The sequence below is a fragment of the Drosophila sulfurigaster genome, chromosome 3, assembly GCF_023558435.1.
Source record: "Drosophila sulfurigaster albostrigata strain 15112-1811.04 chromosome 3, ASM2355843v2, whole genome shotgun sequence".
In the NCBI taxonomy this organism is placed as follows: domain Eukaryota; kingdom Metazoa; phylum Arthropoda; class Insecta; order Diptera; family Drosophilidae; genus Drosophila; species Drosophila sulfurigaster.
This window is the reverse complement of record NC_084883.1, coordinates 7001918-7020550: the sequence shown is the minus strand read 5'-3', so window position 1 is coordinate 7020550 and position 18633 is coordinate 7001918. Positions and strand designations below refer to the sequence as shown.

General features: G+C 39.1%; 1 protein-coding gene and 1 long non-coding RNA gene across 2 annotated transcripts; one reads left to right on the top strand and one right to left on the bottom strand.

The window, feature by feature from the left end:
* The first annotated feature begins 1611 nt into the window (after nucleotides 1-1611).
* On the top strand, nucleotides 1612-18391 carry LOC133843924 (protein gooseberry-neuro). Its single transcript, XM_062277692.1, has 5 exons — nucleotides 1612-2182; nucleotides 3042-3355; nucleotides 7702-7813; nucleotides 16307-16909; nucleotides 17766-18391. The coding sequence occupies exons 1-5, from the start codon at nucleotides 2125-2127 to the stop codon at nucleotides 18071-18073; spliced, it is 1395 nt and encodes a 464-aa protein (XP_062133676.1). The 5' UTR covers nucleotides 1612-2124; the 3' UTR covers nucleotides 18074-18391.
* Nucleotides 9800-10706, bottom strand: LOC133843925 (uncharacterized). Its single transcript, XR_009894553.1, has 3 exons — nucleotides 10602-10706; nucleotides 10146-10237; nucleotides 9800-10086 (listed from the first exon to the last, which is right to left on the bottom strand). It is a non-coding gene; the product is annotated as an uncharacterized LOC133843925 (long non-coding RNA).
* Nucleotides 18392-18633: the final 242 nt, after the last annotated feature.

The window sequence follows — 18633 nt, the reverse complement described above, 5'->3', positions numbered from 1 at the left end:
CATATGTGAAGGAAAGATGAACTCATTTGACAGTTTCAAGTTGGGCATAAAATGTAATTTTTGTATATTCTGAAATTATATTGAACTTCGAAATTAGTTTTTAAATTAATATATTTATTTTAATATTAAATTTTTATAGACAAGATATTTATAATTTGAGGAATAAACATAAATATCAGTAATGTTTGTAGCTACATAAGTATATTCAGAATTATGAATCTTTATAAATGGATATAGTGTAAGCACACTAGAATCAATTAAATGATTTTAATATAGCTTTTGTAAAGTAAGCTTTAAAGATATTTTATATCTTGCAAAGAAATTTTGTATTTTGAGCGTCTTTCTAGAATAATCCAATTCTAAAAAGGAAATCCAAGCCAATTATTGAGTGCTTAAAAGCAATTGTTACCCCATAAATCTGCCAGATTTGATAAAGTTATATGTTAATCATGCTAGCCAATTACCATCGTAGCCAACCCCATCGAAATGTATTGCAAACACAACTTTCAAAGTTTCTTATCTGCTAACGAAACATCGATGGTACAACAAGAGTAACAATGGGGTTAGATAAACAAAATGACATGATGTCTGGACAAAGAAAACGTTGCACGTAAATAGGCATAGACTTGCATTGTGTGTGTGTGTGTGTGTGTGAGTGAGTGTGGCAGGATAAGCCAAGCAAGTCAAAGAAACTGGAACCCCCATAAAACTTGATGATGACAAACAACAATGCGGGAACTACGCAATGCCTATGTCTATGTCGAGTTGCTCTTGGACCTAACCCAACTAACAACCCATCAAAATTGCAAATGAATACAATAACAACAACAGCAACCAAAAAGACGACAGCGAAGAAGAAGAAGAAGAAGAAGAAGTGGAAAAATGGCATAAACATACACACAAACGTACACACAGACGACCGTGGGTGCTAAAATGCCAAGCGGAACGATTGATAATATAATGCGCAAAAGGTAAAATCGGTGGCCATGTGTCCTGTTCTATCCTGTGCCATTGCCATGCCTTGTGCCCTGTGCCGTGCCAGCCGCCAGCCGCCGGCAGCCTTCACGCTTTAATTGGCTGCCAGCGACAAAAGTCATCCATTTATACAAAAGTGTCACATACACAAGGACAACAATGAAGGGCTGAATAGGAGAGAGCAAGCAAGAGAGAGAAAGAGAGAGCGAGCAGTTGCAACAGCCATGACAGGACTAGTGACAGCTGCAGAAAGATCGCTGATGATGCCGACGGACAACGGCAGCGACAACGGGCAACGGCAACGGGAACGGGAGGGGGTTGATGTTCTTGATTATTGTTGATATCAAAGCGCTGAGCACGAACCGCCCCAAAGCAGTCGGCCAATCAGCGTGCGCAGACAGTTCAGAGGCGTGCCGTGTGGTCGCAATCGATTAAAGCGCACACAGCGAGAGAGCAGAGAGCAGCGAGAGAGTAACGACTTATCATGCTCTCTCACTCGTGCTCGCGCTGTCGCTGGCAACTTTTTGATCGTTGCCATATTGTGGCGCCAGGCAGCAGCAGCAGCACAAAAGGGCGGACGCGAAAGCTGTGCGCAGCTCACTCTCTCCCTCAGCTTGTTGTGTTGTATTGTTTGGTGGGAAACCAGTTTATAGCCGCGATCTCATTGTCGGCCGCATTCGTCGCCCGGCCGGCCTTCGTTAATTTATGCCTTTAGTTGCTTTGCAAGTCTCGTGCTGTTTGATCGTTGCAAGCGCGCGCAATTCCAAGAAACGAGAAACCACGTCGCGTTTTCAGCATCCACTCGAATCATCGTCAACGTCAACGTCAGCATCGTGCCTCGCTTCCTTCCGTCGGAAATCGCGTGCGCGCAATTTACTGTTACAGCTATAGCTCTGGCTAGCATATAGTTATATTTACTATAGCTTTTGACCAGCATGTGAATTGTGGATTATAATTTGCATATTTTCCTAATTATTGTATATGTCCGTATTTATATCTCTTTGTGTGTGTGTGAGTGAGTGCTGGTGTATGCTTATCGACCACATGCATCGACCCACTTAAGCCTTTGACTTGTGGTCCACGCTATTCGTACTGCCGAAAGTTGCAAAACATAGTTTCTAAGTTAACTGTTAAGCACAACATTAAAAAATGGATATGTCCAGCGCCAACTCCTTACGGCCTCTTTTTGCCGGTTATCCTTTTCAAGGTAAGCTAACATTTATCGATGCTTATCTAACAAATATGCCATACAGATCAAACTTTAAGAGGTTTATTCTCAATCTGATCGTCGTAATATCTAATCGTCTGAATACAGATCAAATATTAAGCGGTGAATTCTCAATTTTGGTCATTATATCTTATCGTCTTAATACTTTAAGGCCTGTTTCAGATTGGTTTAATTTGTTTTGAACACTTCAAATGCGCACAATTCCAAGAAACGGGAAACCATGTTGCATTTGCGCAATTTTGAATTTAATTATTTTCTCATAATTTGGTTATTGAAACGAGCTTATCACATGAAATCATACACTTCATAATAATAAACTGGCTTTATTGATTTAACGCTTAGGTAAACTAGATATTGACACCAAAGTTGATCAGTTTGCAAGTAAATATGTATCTAGATAAACTTTGACTTTCCTAATCGATCAAAGTTTCCTTTCCAACAGACACGCAAACTTTGACCAATGAGTGTAAAAACTTTATCATTCTTTATAGAATTAGAAAATACGGCAATTACTTCCTGAAGTACATGCCAAGGTTGAGGGTATTAACTAAATACTTAAATTAAAATTACTAATATTTAAAGAGACATATTAGAGAAAGCTATCATTCACATTAACTAGAATAAAGCAGACTACATAACGTATGTATATGGTTATGTTACGTTAATCGACACTCCATCTAAAATTTCTATATAAAACCATAACTTATACTTTGAGAATATAACAAATATAGAGTAATTTATTAATTGGCTGGCTTGATTCATTACGCAAATTGACCCAGAATTGCCCCAAGATCTTTATTTAATCTAATAAACTGACACTCTTTTCTAATATGTACAGGCCAAGGACGCGTTAATCAACTCGGAGGCGTCTTCATAAATGGTCGACCGCTGCCCAATCACATACGCCTGAAAATAGTGGAAATGGCGGCCAGCGGCGTCCGGCCATGTGTGATATCGCGACAATTGAGAGTATCGCATGGCTGTGTGTCGAAAATACTGAATCGCTACCAGGAGACAGGCTCAATAAGACCGGGAGTGATTGGCGGATCGAAGCCCAAGGTAACATCGCCAGAGATCGAAGGACGCATTGATGAAATGCGTAAGGAAAATCCCGGCATATTCAGTTGGGAGATACGCGAGAAATTGATCAAGGTGAGTTCATAGTGGGAGGCTCTATTATTCTATTTATGTCTTTTATGCACCTGCGCAGGAAGCTATAAAAATGTGAGAGCGTAAATAGGATAGGGATTTACGCAGGATCCGCCCAGTAGCTCTAACCACATGACATTATGTCCATTCAGAGCCGCAATACAAACACAATCGAAAGTCGTCGGCTTACTTCCGTTTTCCGAAAAGTCACGTGGCACTCTCGGGCCCGACTTCGCCTTCGATTCCGTGTCCAGTTTTGAGTCCTGTTGCCCGCCCGCTGGCTTTGTTTATGGCACGTTGCCAGTTACCGGTGACATCTTTAGGCCCTTTTGCATATGCCGTCTGCCCTTTTTGAGGTACAACAAGCAACAGCAGCAACTTGACAATTTTGTTGTACAACAGCGACGACAAATTTTCGCAATGCCACCCAAACCGTTAACAAATCGATTTAGCCATGAGCCAACGCCAACAGTCTTCGTGCTGACCTCCTTTCCAAGCGGCACTGTTTTATCCTTATAGCACACAAGGTGTAATTTTATTTTGTTTTATTTTTCCCTGTTTCTTCCGGTTTGACACGCATCTCAACATGAAGCAACAAGCCCCGACGATCAGTCTATGATTCAGGGCACCTTGACTTGCTCTATACTCATTATACATGGTGAAAATTGTACTTCTTTTTTTACTTTAATTTTACGGTTTATATATTTTAGACACCAAAAAAAAGGGTATCCTGGTTTTTATATATGTATCTATGCAACACGCACCTTATATATTTATATATATATTGATCACCATTAATACTAGAGTTTCTGTACCCATATTCCTCAGTCTGTTCTTGTAATTGACGGGTCCGGATGTCATCTTCCCATTTTTCTAGGGTCTACAAAAATATGATTTATTTGTAGTAATTGAGAAAGAATTATTAATATACATTTTTAATATTTGTAATTATATTGGAAACTAAATTTTATAAGCTAAGTTTTATTTCTCCTCTTAAATATCACTATTTAGTTTTTTTCGCAAACCAAAATATATTTTGGCGAAACAAAACAAACCAATCATGGCCTCAAACGTTTTCTGAACCTACGCCAATGTTGTTTGCTCTTGGGGAACAGTTGTTGTTCCTCCTCTAATTTATTTTGGGCATGCTGCCTACTGGTCAGAGGCATAGGCAGCTGACCGTGATCCCCACTCCTTACACACTCGGTTTTGCCTTCGGCGGCTCATGTCTTCTTCCTTATGCTGCTCTTTTTATTTGATGCCGCAATTAGTTACAGTTTATGTGGCGATACCAATTCGAGCGGCCATCGATGCGATCAAGCTAAGAAATTGCATCACATCTGAAATGTATCTGTATCTCAGCATCTGCATCTGTTCCTATCCCTCGTTCTTACTCTCTTCATCATCTCATTCTCACTCGCTGTCTTTCTATCCATGTCTTGTTTATTTCTGTGGTGCACGCTGCATGGGCTGGCAGTAGGCGTCAAAAGAGCCTCCAGGTGCGCTTCACGCTTAATTAGAATACGCCATTGGCGATCTTCGCATCATGATCGCTGAGTTTCAATCTGTATCTGCATCTGATCTATAGTCGTTTGAGTTTTTACTGTGGTTTCGACGGCATTATGATTGATTCAGCTGGTATTAATTACATAAATCAATAGATTTATCGTGAGATTTCAAATTCACATCGTAAAAATCGTCGCCATCGTTTATTATTTTAGTATTTATAAAAATTCTCAATAGCAATTCATCTCATTATAGATTATTCGATTTTTTAATTCTTAAAGCTTACGACTTTCCTTTCTAATTATTACTGCTTGCATATTTGCATACATACATATGTTAGCCACGTGCAACAATAACTCATCTCTTACTTTAATCTTCGCTTTCTGAGAAGAGAACAAACCACACCTGTCAGTCAACCAAGAAGTTGGAGTCGAAAATATATCCAAAATATAGAAAATACTTATGTGCATAAAGCGCGCTCAAGTGTCAATCCAACTGTCAACTAATTAATTAAATTTCAATTGAATTTGTGTAGCCTGAAATCAAGAGTAGGAATATTAAAAATCAAAGAAAAAAAGGTGTCGCTCAGTCGGGGGCAACGATTTGGCGTCTGAACGGGTTCGGGACGGGTTCCAGTTGTCAGTTCGTACAAGATAAGCTGTCACACATTCCAACTGGCAACTGGCAACCGGTAGGCAAGCCACCACAACTGACCAGATGGACCCATAGCCATGTACAGAGAGCATTACCCAAGGGGCACACTCATAAATAACGCAACAAAAGTCTAGTTGAAAATCAAAACATACTTCGCCAGTTGTTGTTGTTGCTGTTGCAACGTGTGTTGTTGTTGTTGTCATTTCCATGACACATTCAATAGAAATAAGAGCCAGTAGCCGGAGCAGCTAACCAGACAGCAAAGTGAAGCGTAGTTCCCAGCTCCCATGCTCGCACTGGACAAAATGTCAGTTTCGGTTGCAAGTTGGCTCCAAGCGGCGTCTGGCTCTTGTCTCTATGACTATGAGGTGCCAGTTGTGGCACCATTGTTCGTTCCGAAATTATAAAACATTACGTGGACGGGTTTTTGCCGCATGAATAAAATATATGTTTACTATTATTATTAATCATGAAAATGTTTGCGGCACATGCCACTCCATTTGAAATGCTGACGTTCAACTCCAACTCCAACTCCGAATCTGACTTCTACATCAGCTCCAATTCCATCCAGAGATCAGACAGATCGTCTGCGTCAGACTGCGATTACATTGCGCCTTTAATTTGTGTGTAGTTGAGGCCGATACTGCGGTTGAAATGGCAGTTGAAGTCGACGTGTTGCTCTAATGAAAACTGACAGTTTTTAGATGCATTGCATGAGAAATTGGTGAGGACTTGAAGCATTTTGATTTGATTACGTTTTAGAATTTCCATAAATTTTGGTATCACAGGTACGAAGTGCAACCTGAGTGACATAAGTTAAAGAAAATAATTCAAAATTGCAATTATATTAGATGAGTGACACAAGTTAAAGAAATTAATTCAATATTGTAATTATATCAGATGATAATTTATAATATATATATTAATAATAATATGTAGCAAATACAAAATATCTATACAAGACCTAAAGATAATAACATAAATGCATTTATTGTTATTCATTCTAAGCGTCAATATTTTGATCAAATTTAGAAAATTGACTAGCCCATAACATATTTATGATTAGTGCAATGTAATTTTGTTTCAATTCATGATATATTTTCGTAGTAAATATAAAGTCGCAATTTTAATTAAAGTGAACAATTGAAATGCGATTGTGTTAAGGATTACGAAACTGTCGTTGTTGTTTTATTCACCTTTTTCTTCCTGAATTTTACAAGTAAATGTATTAAAATTCACACCTGCGATCTGTCGCGGTATTTAAGACAACACGTGACACTCGGACAAATTCTTAGGGCTTGTCGCCAGACGCTTGACATTTCTCTTAATTGGGATTACAACAGTCAGCCAGAGAGATCGTGGAAAAGCAAAAGAGTGGGGAAAAGATAAAAATTGTCCAAACACCAAGTGGGCAGCTGCCGAGCGTCTGTGGAATTAATGTCCAAGTGCAACGTAAATCCGCATCCAAAAAACCAAAAAAGCAAAAAAAAATAAAAAGAAAAAAAAGAAAAGCTGAGTCTAAACCGAAGTTGAGCGAACCAATCCCAAAAAGCCAAGCTGACTCGGAGCTACCTATCGTAAAATTTATAGACCCAACCAGTAGCCCAAAAAAGATATTTATGCGGCGATCACTGATCCTAATTGGATTTGTGTGCTTTATTTGGTGCGATAGCGTGAGCTCATTTAGATAAGATACACAGTTACAAGATACAACCAGTCTGAGAACTGCAGTTTACTGTGCTCGACTGTGAGATACCCGTTACCCAATTTTAAAAATAGCAAAACAGTGACGATGGCGCTATTATTGTTAAAATATACAAAATTCATATACAAAAATATATTCAAAGTTAAATTTGGTATAACGGCAATTATTCAATTCAGAATATACCATAGCTCGCAAAAAAATACCATAATCTGTAACGGGAAAACTGTAAGTAGGAAAACTGCAGTCAAGTGTGCTCGACTGTGAGAAACCCTTTATGCAATTTTCATAAAACCAAAAATACTAAAAATACCAAAAAAAAAAATGGTATTGAAAATATATTACAGGCAGAAAAAAATACCATTGCATGTAGGCACAAGGTTATAAACCCTTTTACCCTATGTGTAACTGGTATAAATACGAAGATATGTTACATAACATAGATTTACAAGACTCCAGCTCATTGTCCACTCTTTTTCTCCAACAGGAGGGTTTTGCGGATCCACCGTCAACATCGTCGATCAGTCGACTGCTACGAGGAAGTGACCGAAGCAGTGAGGATGGGCGCAAGGATTATACCATACACGGGATACTCGGCGGTAAGTAATGAATCTCTTGCAAACGAGGGGAAAAAACGTGCTACAAAAATTACAGATCATTTGATATGTACAAGTAATTTCGTAAAATCATTCTCAAATCATTTGTTGATCAAATCAACAAAATTGTTTGTGTGTGTGTGTCGGCAACTCGGCTTTGATCGTCTTAGAACGAGCGACTTAAACTTAAATCAAAGCCGCTCAAAATATTACAATGGATGTGGCTGCCCTCGCTCGATAACGATCGTTTCGTTGTTGGCAACACAACAGCCTCAAACACAGATCAAACACACCAAATAGGTGTAGATGATGACACCTGAGAATCAAAAAAAAAAGTACACGAGAGATTCGATATTGGAGTTTAGAGATTCTCCAGCGCAACGTACAGCTAATAACCTGGTTTTCACTGCCTTTGCGTGAGACCTCGACGCTGTCTCTGACTCTGACTTTGACTCTGACTCTCAGTTTGAGCTTTGAGTCTGTTTGCTGACTCCTACTCCGTCACTCACTCAAACTCTGAACGGGGCCAATAATCAGGCTAAATATGCATAGTCATTCGATAAACGATCGGCGGGGGTCAAAGAGTTGGCCTGTTCTCTTACATACATATATAGGAGGCATAGTTTACGAGTCTCGGCCAGAAAATTGACTAGATATTTTTGTTGCATCATTAGACGTACATTTTCACAAGTCTCGTCATTTGAATTTTCTTCTTTTTGCCTTTATGCCAATTGTCCGATTTTGCCGACATCCTCTCTGATATTTGGGCTACAATTCCTGTCACAACACGGCCGAAAAGGTGACAATGGCTCAGTAGGTGCCTCAGTTTCCTTTAGTCACCTTGAGACGGCCAATGTCCTATGTTGCATTTTGCGGCTTGCACTTTCTGAATGAATATTGATTATGTTTTGGGTGTCCTCTAACCTTGAACTGCTGACATTCGGCAGATAATTCATTCCGTTTTTTCTTTCATCCTGCGGCGAGGCGAATGTTCTTTATGACTCCAGGTGAAACTGAGGAATAGCAACGTCAGGTGGATAAACAAAATTTTGTTTGCTTTACACCCTTTGCTAAAAGCATTTGCATATGTTTATGTTGTCATATTTACTAAGCCTTTTACTATAACTACCTTTATCTACGTCTTTCGAAGTCTTTCACTTTAACTGACTTTTTTCTAGACTAGTCTATTTTCTCGCTCGAAGTTGAATGCACGAAAATGCTAATTTTAACAAAAATATAAAAAATTATAATTAAAATTTGCGCAACTTCTTTTATTTCCCTGGAGCCATTTTGTATGCATCTTTTTACATGTTTTCCAAGGGGTTCAATCATAAATTGAATGTTAACTAATCTCTTTTCTAACTCAAAGTTGAATGCAAGAAAATACAAAACAAAAATTTAACTGCAGCAATCCATAGCAATTAATGTTCAGTTCTGTCTTCGCATTTTAAATTATTAACTCAACGAACCCCTTAGCTGTTATCTGAGCACCTGTGTGCGTCAGCCATTTAACTATTCCAAATTGTACAAATGCGAATTACTAAACATAATCTATATAACTTCCAAGACAAGAGCTATCATTATGTTGTCGAAGCGTATAATAAGCACACGCCCTCCCATCATCATTGCCATGCCCAATACCCAGTCCCTGTTCCCATCTCCATTCCCATTCCTCGTAATCATGCAGAGCAGCAGCAGCAGCGGTATCAGAGGCACCGTCATTATGTTTAGTTGGTCAGCTGGACCCATTTGCAATCGGAACAGCATTCACAGAGACACATTCACAGTGAGCATCCATTCCATTTGACTCTTGTGATCCAGAATCAGAGCTCTGGAGTCGGTGTCGTTGCCTGTAATCAACGCCTTCTTTGCCGTCGTATGGTAGGGTTAGGAGTAACCAACCAACCGTCCGTGGACCCGAGCCCGGGTCTCAGCTGTGGCACCCGAAAAAAATTATGCATTATTAAATATATATTTCTTCGTCTCGTATTTCACTTATAATTTCGTTTGATTTTGATTTTCATTTTGTACAATTTATACAACTGGCTCACAGGGCCACTGCTCTCATCTCTCGTCTGTCGTCTCTTGGCCCTCAGCCCTCAGATCCCCGACCCTGAGATCCCAAAACTTTGGCTCTCATCTGGGCTCATTGTCGCTGGCTGTGTTTAGCGGCGGCTCGCTTTGATCTTTTCGTATACACCAAAAGCGACGAAAAGATGTGGAATATCAAATAATAACTGAAAATACAAAAAGAAATTTTTGTGTGGGGGCTGCAACTGTCATTGGGGAGCTATTGGTGACAAACAAAACCAAAAAACCAACACTCAAAACTTACTGAAATTCATCAATAGCGATTGATATCACAATATAAAGATGTTATTAGGAGCATTGATAGTTTTATTTATAGTTTGCCGACACGCGTTTGAACTAAAAACCAATTAAAAAATTCATTACATTATACAAAAATAAATATGATTCAATATGTTGCATAGATAGACAGTTTGAAATTAACAGAAAAGCCGAAAAAAAGGGTTTCGAGCATATTCTTTTTTTTTTGTGACCGACTAAATGCAATTTGCCGTAAGGAATTCATCAATAGCAATTCCAAATTCGAAGAGAAACTATATTATAGTTATTTATACTTTCATTTAGAATATCTCTTAATAGGAAATTTATCTTTTTTATTTGAGTCACAAAAGTATGTAATTGTATTTATTGATTTCGCTGGTCAGCAAAATTATAATAATAATTATTATGATTATTATAATTATATTAGCATTGTTTTGCATACCTTTTGGATTTTGACAAATTCTGTATAACATTGAACCGTAGATATTAAAGTATATTTGTTTGTGCTTTATTTAATTCTCATAAGCTTAAGATCCAATTTGCCCAATTTTAGATGACTGATAATAATTATAATTATCATTTTTCTGATTTCATGATTTTCATGGATATACTTATATAATCTGTTAGTTCAGGTTTTATATTAATATTATTATATTTCATTTTACAAGAAAATATTATTAGGTATTGCTTTTATTTTTGGTATATGCATTTTTTATTTCCATTTTATTTCTGACATTTAGCAGAAATTGATTGAAGGGCAGATTAAAGTGTACCGAAAGATAAGTATCGATCGGTTGGAGTGAAATTTCGGAACACATTTCTGTGAAATGCGCCTCATTTGATAGCACGCCTCATTTTTGTAGCGACAACAAATGTTGCCGCTAAATGTTGCAACGCCTTCGCTAAACGCGTGCAACAATAGACTGATCCCAGTTTGTGATGCCGACCTTGTGTCTGATAAATACGCGTGCGATTTGTATTATCTGGCATGGTAATAGTCCAACCCATGTCAGGTCAAGGCCCCACTCAAAAGGAAAGTGAGAGACGCAAACAAAAACATTTACAAAAAAATCAAATGCCAAAACACCGACACCAGCAAGAAGTCAAGTCGGGGGAAACACTTGTGGTAATTAGTGTAAATGAAAAGCCGCGCTCTGGACAATAGATGAGAAGGCATCAAGCGAGACCGCCAGGACACCTCGACGCGTGAGAATGGTCAGGGCCCAGGGGCAATTTACCAAAATATTTTCCTTAGCCAGACAATGCGGCAACAATGGCAAACAGGGGCCAGATCCAGATCCATAGCTAGCGCAAATACAAACAGGTTCAATTATTTGCAAAAAAACAAGTAAAGAAAAGAGAAAAGAAACGAAGAGACAAAGAAGAAAAGTCGCAATGGCTACAGAAGACAAACGGTCGCCGCTCGATGAAACTCAAGTTCGGGTTTGGTAGTGTTCTAAAGCAGTTCACACCTTCTCTAATGGCAAGAAAGAACTTAGCAGTGCGAAAGAGACAGACACTGACGCAGGGAAGAACGCGAGTGAGAGCGAGTGGAAGGTAGATGTTGCATTCTTGCAGTGTCACATGACAAATGACTTGTGAACTAGCGGAAAGAGAGATGGAAGATGCGTAGCCTCTTCAGTGATTGCGCAAAAATATCCTGGTCCTTTTCTTCAGCGCATGTGTGTGCGGTCTACACACACGCACACACACACTGTGTAGTAGAGATGTGGTCGTTGTCTGCCCTCTATCATCCATATGGTCTGGGGTCTTCGTGGTGCTTGTGGTGTGGCTCATTTGTTCGGCCAGAAAACCCATTAAAATCGTTCATGCCCGAAAAAAGTGTCAACGTTAACAAAAGCAGCGCTTCGACTTCAAATGCACCGATCGTATGCGGCATCTTTAATGCCCACCGGGGTGTCCTGTGCGTTCCGTTTGATCTCATTGTGGGCCCATGAGCCAATGGGCTTGACTGTTTTGCCGCCGCGTCGATCCAACTCGACTCGATGTACCGCTGGGCTCGTTCGTGTTGATGAGTTACAAAATATTTTATTAACGTATTATCGCACTTTAGCCAACTCCGGGCTACCCAATGCAGTATCTGTATCTGTATCTGTATGTGTTTGTGTATCTGTGTCTCAGTATCTGCATCTGCATCTGTGTATCTGCTGCTGTCGCAGTCGCTGTCTTGTGCTGTCTTGTATGTCTGCTCATCTCGGTGGGGATTTGTTTTGATCAAGTGTTTGTGCGCATTGTTATTTAAATTAGTTTCATTTCATTCTGCATTTTCTGATCTGCATTTGTATCTTGGCATCTTCGGGGGGCCCTGGCTTCATACAATCGGCTCTTTTGCCGCCGGATTATGATTATAACTAATTTTTGGTCTTTTCTCAATTTTCGTGTCGTCAGTTAACAATTTTGTAAATTAGTTTAAATGTTCTTCTTTGGATGGAAACAGGGTTGCTCTTCGTGCATCGTCATCGTCACAAATAATTTGCTCCTCATTTGTATTTCAAATCACTTGGGCATCGCGAGGGCGTTGATAGCATAAATTGTGGATACATTATAGTTAATATATTCGGTAGAAGCATTTAAATAAATGTTTGTTATATAATTATACGCTCTTTGACATCCGTTTACTTACAAATTCTAAGCTGGGCGGTCTCACAAAGAAATAGAGAGAGAAGGAAAGAATTGGGGTAACTTTTGATCAATATCAAAGGCAAAGTCAGTTACCGATGTTTGGAGGATGTCTTATTTTCTAATAAGAAATGGATTATATTAGTTTTCATTTTTTTTCTTTGGAGCTTTCAACGCAAAAAGAAATAAATCTAGACAATAAATATTTATGGAAAATAAATATAATATGCAATAATAAATATAACGATCACTCATTCAATTCACTTGAAATGTCTGACAAAGACCAAGAATAGAATATAAATAAACAACACAAAAGAATTCCAACTCAACGCGTGTTGTTTTTCAAATCCAAAATAAAAGTGGCATATTTTTTAATGCTCCTGTAATCCTTTTGCTGACAAGAATCTTAAGCCTTATAACATAACCGAGGCAAACACTGAGTCCGCTTCACGTATAAGTCTGAATCGGAGTCTGATGTTGAAGCCAGCGCCCCATAAGCCATGTTATATGTCAAGAGGCAGCAGATGAAGGAAGGCCCCAAAATGAAACTCAAATGTTTCCCAAATCTGCCCGGTGACAGAACCGTGAGCCGTGAACCGCGCGTGTCTCCATGTCTCTAGCTGACAGCTGACAGTGGGCCTCGTCTCACATTCCCCAACAAATAAAATGTCATATGCTCAATCCACAGAATTCATTTGCTTATGTCGAGCATTGTTGAGATCTGAGCAAAGAAAGAGAAACAGGCGAAGTGAGAGAGCTTCAGCGAGTCTCTCGCATAGTTTATTAGATGCAGGCAATTTAAATTGTGTCAGATTCTTGTTGATTGATGACTGTAGAATTTCTGTTACTCGGGGTCTCACTTGGGGTATTCCAATAATGTGCACTGATACGCACAGATAATAGACCCCCTCCACCGATTGATCTTTGCCCTCTCTACTTGGCCTGGACAGTCTATCAAAAGTGAATGGTGTTAGGGCATTTGCACTCACTACACACTACCCAATGACCACACATTGGAGCTATTCAGTGTTCCCCCAGTTTCAGGGAGTCCAACATTTACTACCTGCTGTTTGAAACTGCAGCTCAAAACGTCGTTGAAAATGATCGATATCCCGGGTTGGATTACAAAACCGCAGCAATTTATCACAAGGCGAGTCAAAAAGAAAGCCACTGCCGCCAGTAGCCACTGTGGTGCCAAAAAGTGGCCTTTTGTTTTGTTATTTTTTGTGTTGGATTGTTTTTTCGACCACCAGAGCCATGGCTGGCTCTTAGTTTCTGTCTTTCTTTGTGGTGGTAGCAACAAATTAATAAATTGTTTAACATTTAAAAACTAATTGATTTTTCTTTTTCTCATATTTGTATTGCCATCCCTTTCTGTTTCTCTCTTTCTATTTCACTCGAAGTCTGTTTTCCTCTCGCCAAGTTTGTTGTCTTTCTCACATATCGTTTCGTTTTGTTGAACGGCTTCTGCAGTTTTATTTTTTGTTTTGGAACCCGTTTCGTTTAATTAAGTTTTATTGTTGTGTGTGATGAAAGATTAATAGTCTGACTTCTGTATTTTATATTTCATCTTATTTTTTATAAGACTGTGAATTTTCGTATGTCGATTTCGATGTCTATTCACTAAACAGTGGGCGTTCCAAGCTTCAAGATTTCTTTCCATCATACACTCTTGTGTTTTTGGGTGTGTTTTATAGCCATTAAAATTGGTTTCTGCAAATACGATTTAAGGATTTGCATTGATTTCCATATATAGCAGGTGCATAATTCCATTCATAAAGCGAGTAAAGCGTTAATTTCAACAGCTTCACAAAAACTGTTACTTTGCATTAATAGTTTAACTAAGATCTGCCTTTATATATTGATAAATAAGATTTATTCATTGTCCTACTCTGAGCTAAAATAATACGCATTTAATCAGAACTTCATTGATGAGCATTTTCCAAATTAACCAAAAATTCTTATGAAGTATAAACATTGAAATATTTATTCTTTTATTGGCTTGCAAGTGAATGGAATAACTAAGATTATATTATATTATATTCTTAGCTATTTTTCCAATATTTTTGGTACCAAACGATAATATTAAATCATTAGTTTAGTCAGTAATTAAGAAGAGAATTATTTAAACGCTGCAGTGTAATATTTCACTTAAAATAAAATATTACTTAATTTATTTTATAACTTTTTTACTTACTATACAAAATCGAATTAAAAACATAAAATAGAAATTGTCACTTACTGTAAATCTTACAAAAAAATCAGTGTGTAAAAACTAGTTTCTCATGCTTATCTGCAAGTTAACTTTTTCACATGCTGCCTATATAAGTTTTTGTGTACTGTACTACATGATGATCCCAAAGAGAAGAGAGAATTCTACGAATTCACTTCCTGTTAAGACCCTTCGACTAGCTAAAACTATTTATCACACGATCGGTATCAAAGTGTTCTAATCCAGTAAATCAATTAATAATTTCGGAGGATGGACAGACCGGAAAAGATTACACTGACCGCAATCAAAAGGAAACACAGATACACATATACATGGAACTTAAGGACGATCAGTAGAAGTGAAAGCAGCGCGGAATGCGATGAAAGAATTTCCTCTTTTGAGGACAATAGCAGGATCAAGTCAAACTGTGTGTGTGGTGGGTGATGGTAACTCTTTTGAAAAATGATCTTGCCATCTCGTTGAATAATTCGAAGTGAGAGAGAGAGAGAGGAAAACGAACCCTATTACACTTTCCGCCTGTCAATCTATTGTGTAATGAGCTCTCCAAATAATTGTACATGCCACTAGCATAACCAACACTCTTGGAAGATCTGCCACACGCCGCGCTTCATGGCCGATTTGACAACGTTGTCGGCATTCGGCTTTCGTAAACAGATGCCGAAGTTAATTGGCGCACTCCTCCATGTGTGTGGGTCATAGTTATAGAGTACTATATATGTATGTACATAGTAAGCGTAGCCTCGTTGACAACTTGCCGATCATCTTCTTGTGTAATTTGATATATTGTGTCAGTTGTCAACTGTGGTGACTTTTACGAGCTGCCTGCGGCAACTCCCCCTTTTGCCCCAGTTGAAGATCTGCCGATCGCATAATCTGCTGCCATCTGTGATGCGATGGCGGTGGCGGTGGCTTTTGACAGATTTGTTGCGCTCCCTGACGATTCAATTAATATGCAATGGCGCGCAGTGAACGTCGACACTCCCATTGCTCCTCTACGATTCCATTCACATTCACACTCGCACTCTCATTCGATTTTGCAGGGGGAATTCACACGATCAGAGTGAGAACCACGTCGGTGGCCCCATCGAATATGATTTAGTCATTTTTGGTTCCCTTTCGCCTCTGTGCGGCTGCGCGGAGCGTGAACAATTTTATGACTTCTTACGAGCCGTTTATAATTTTAGTAGTCTTTTAATAAAGTTCGAGTTGACACCCTTTTCTCATCTCATCTTTTCTTTTCTTTTCCTTTATTTTCTTCTTTTTGTTTTTGGCAGGCCGCGACTCGGACATCAGTGACACCGAATCGGAGCCGGGCATTCCTTTGAAACGCAAACAGCGACGCTCTCGCACCACATTCACCGCCGAGCAGCTGGAGGCGCTGGAGCGTGCCTTTGCCCGCACCCAGTATCCGGATGTCTACACTCGGGAGGAGCTTGCCCAAACCACCAGCTTGACAGAGGCTCGCATCCAAGTCTGGTTCTCCAATCGTCGTGCGCGTCTACGCAAACATTCGGGCGGCTCCGGCTCTGGCCTCTCGCCCATGAACAGCAGCGGCTCCAATGTTGGCGTCGGCGTCACTGCCAGCAGCGCAGCTGCCCCACTTGGCTTTGGGCCACTTGGTGTTGGCTCCATGGCCGGCTACAGTCCCGCCGCAGGCACTACTGCGAGTGGGGCAACGGGCATGAGTGACAGTTCGCATCATCATCACACCACAGCACATGCACCAACCTCTCACAGCGCAGCAGCCGCTGCGGCAGCGGCTCATCATCACACACAGATGGGTGGCTACGATCTGGTGCAGACCGCGGCACAACACGGCTTCCCAGGCGGCTTTGCGCAGCATGGCCACTTTGGCGGCCAGAATTACTATCATCAAGGTGAGTGCTGCTTCTTAAATACATGCTTTATTGTACTCCCCACTGAATTATTTGTACATCTATCTATGTCCTATTCAACATCCATACATATCTTATCCTTTGAGGATTTGTGTATTCATCTTTAATTTGTTTTTTATTTGATTCGCTTACGTGCTGAATCTTTCACTATTCTTTCAACTTTAAGTCATCCATGCCGATACTTACAATATATTGATAGAAAAAAATTGTCGATATATAAAGACTGTACTGCTGTAAAGTTAGTTCGCAAAACCGCACAAATATCATATGTTGTCATTAGTTCAATATTTGTGGTTTAAAGGGACAGTGTATAAGCTCTTGTTTAAAAAGGATACATCACTACATCACTTACATCACTACATGTTTTTCCTTTAATTTTTTTTGAAGTAGTCCAAATTTTTTGTATTACCTTTTTTTCGTAAATGCGAACTTTACATTTTTGTTTTATTAGAGAAATGTTAAGACAGGCAATTTCATTTCGAGATACTCTCGTATGAAATTAAAATAGGCTGGTTTAAAATCAGTTATTACGATCTATCTGATCATTTTAATGAACCAAGAATGGTTGATCAAACGCAACAATAACTATTTATTTTTTGAACTAAATTGGGTCGCTTTCTTTATTTAAAAGCTGAACCGAGAATACGAATGTCAGTGTGTAAGACTCATAAGATTGCATTAATACTTTCATTAAGTATCCCATTACAATTATTGTTCATTCGCAGTGCATCTTTTAGCCTTATTTTATTTTCTCCAAGCCAAGCATCTTTAACATACGTATCTATCTCTAATTATCCACTCTAATCCTAAATATCTCTTTCTTTCTACAAATTTCTAGACTACTCCAAGCTAACTATTGATGACTTCTCGAAGCTGACCGCGGACAGCGTTTCAAAGATCTCGCCCTCGTTGCATTTAAGCGATAACTACTCGAAGCTGGAGTCGCCCTCCAACTGGTCCCAGGCCGCCTACCATCTTAACCAGTCGGCGGTGGCGGCGGCCAACTACAATGCGGCAGCAGCTCACCATGCAGTCGCCCAGCATCAGTTGACTGATTATGCGGCAGCAGCGGCACATGGCAATGTGGCCGCTGCCTACAATCATCCGCTGCCCGCTCAAGGTCAGGGGGCCAAGTACTGGTCATGAGTTAATTCATAGCCAATAAAAGGAACAACAACAACCACAACAACATCAACAGCAGAAGCCAGTTAGTTGATGATTATTATTTTTTTTTATGCATTTCAATTAACAGCAGAGAGGCACATGTAAATCGTAGGCATCTATTTATTCGCCCAATATGAAAATCAATCCGCTTAGCTAAATATAAAATATTATAATTTTAATATTACACGGCTTTCAGAGGCGCATTCAGTTAGCCTTTGCCAGGCAACGTGTTTACTTACCACTTAAGTATATTTATTTGAACTTTAGATACAACGCGATATTATTCATAAAATACAGAGATCTATCATAAAATCAAAACGAATTTTTATTGAGTTTAAATAATTGCAGAACAAAAGGCATATATGTATGTACATGTGGGTAATTTGCAAGAAATACCTGAAAAGAATGTTATTATAACTTTGTGCTGGAAATGTATCTAACTTACAAAAGAATGTATCCCGGAATACATAAGGTATATTATATATCTTAATCAACATCCATAACGATATAAAATTTATACGATATATATTTTATAACCCGAT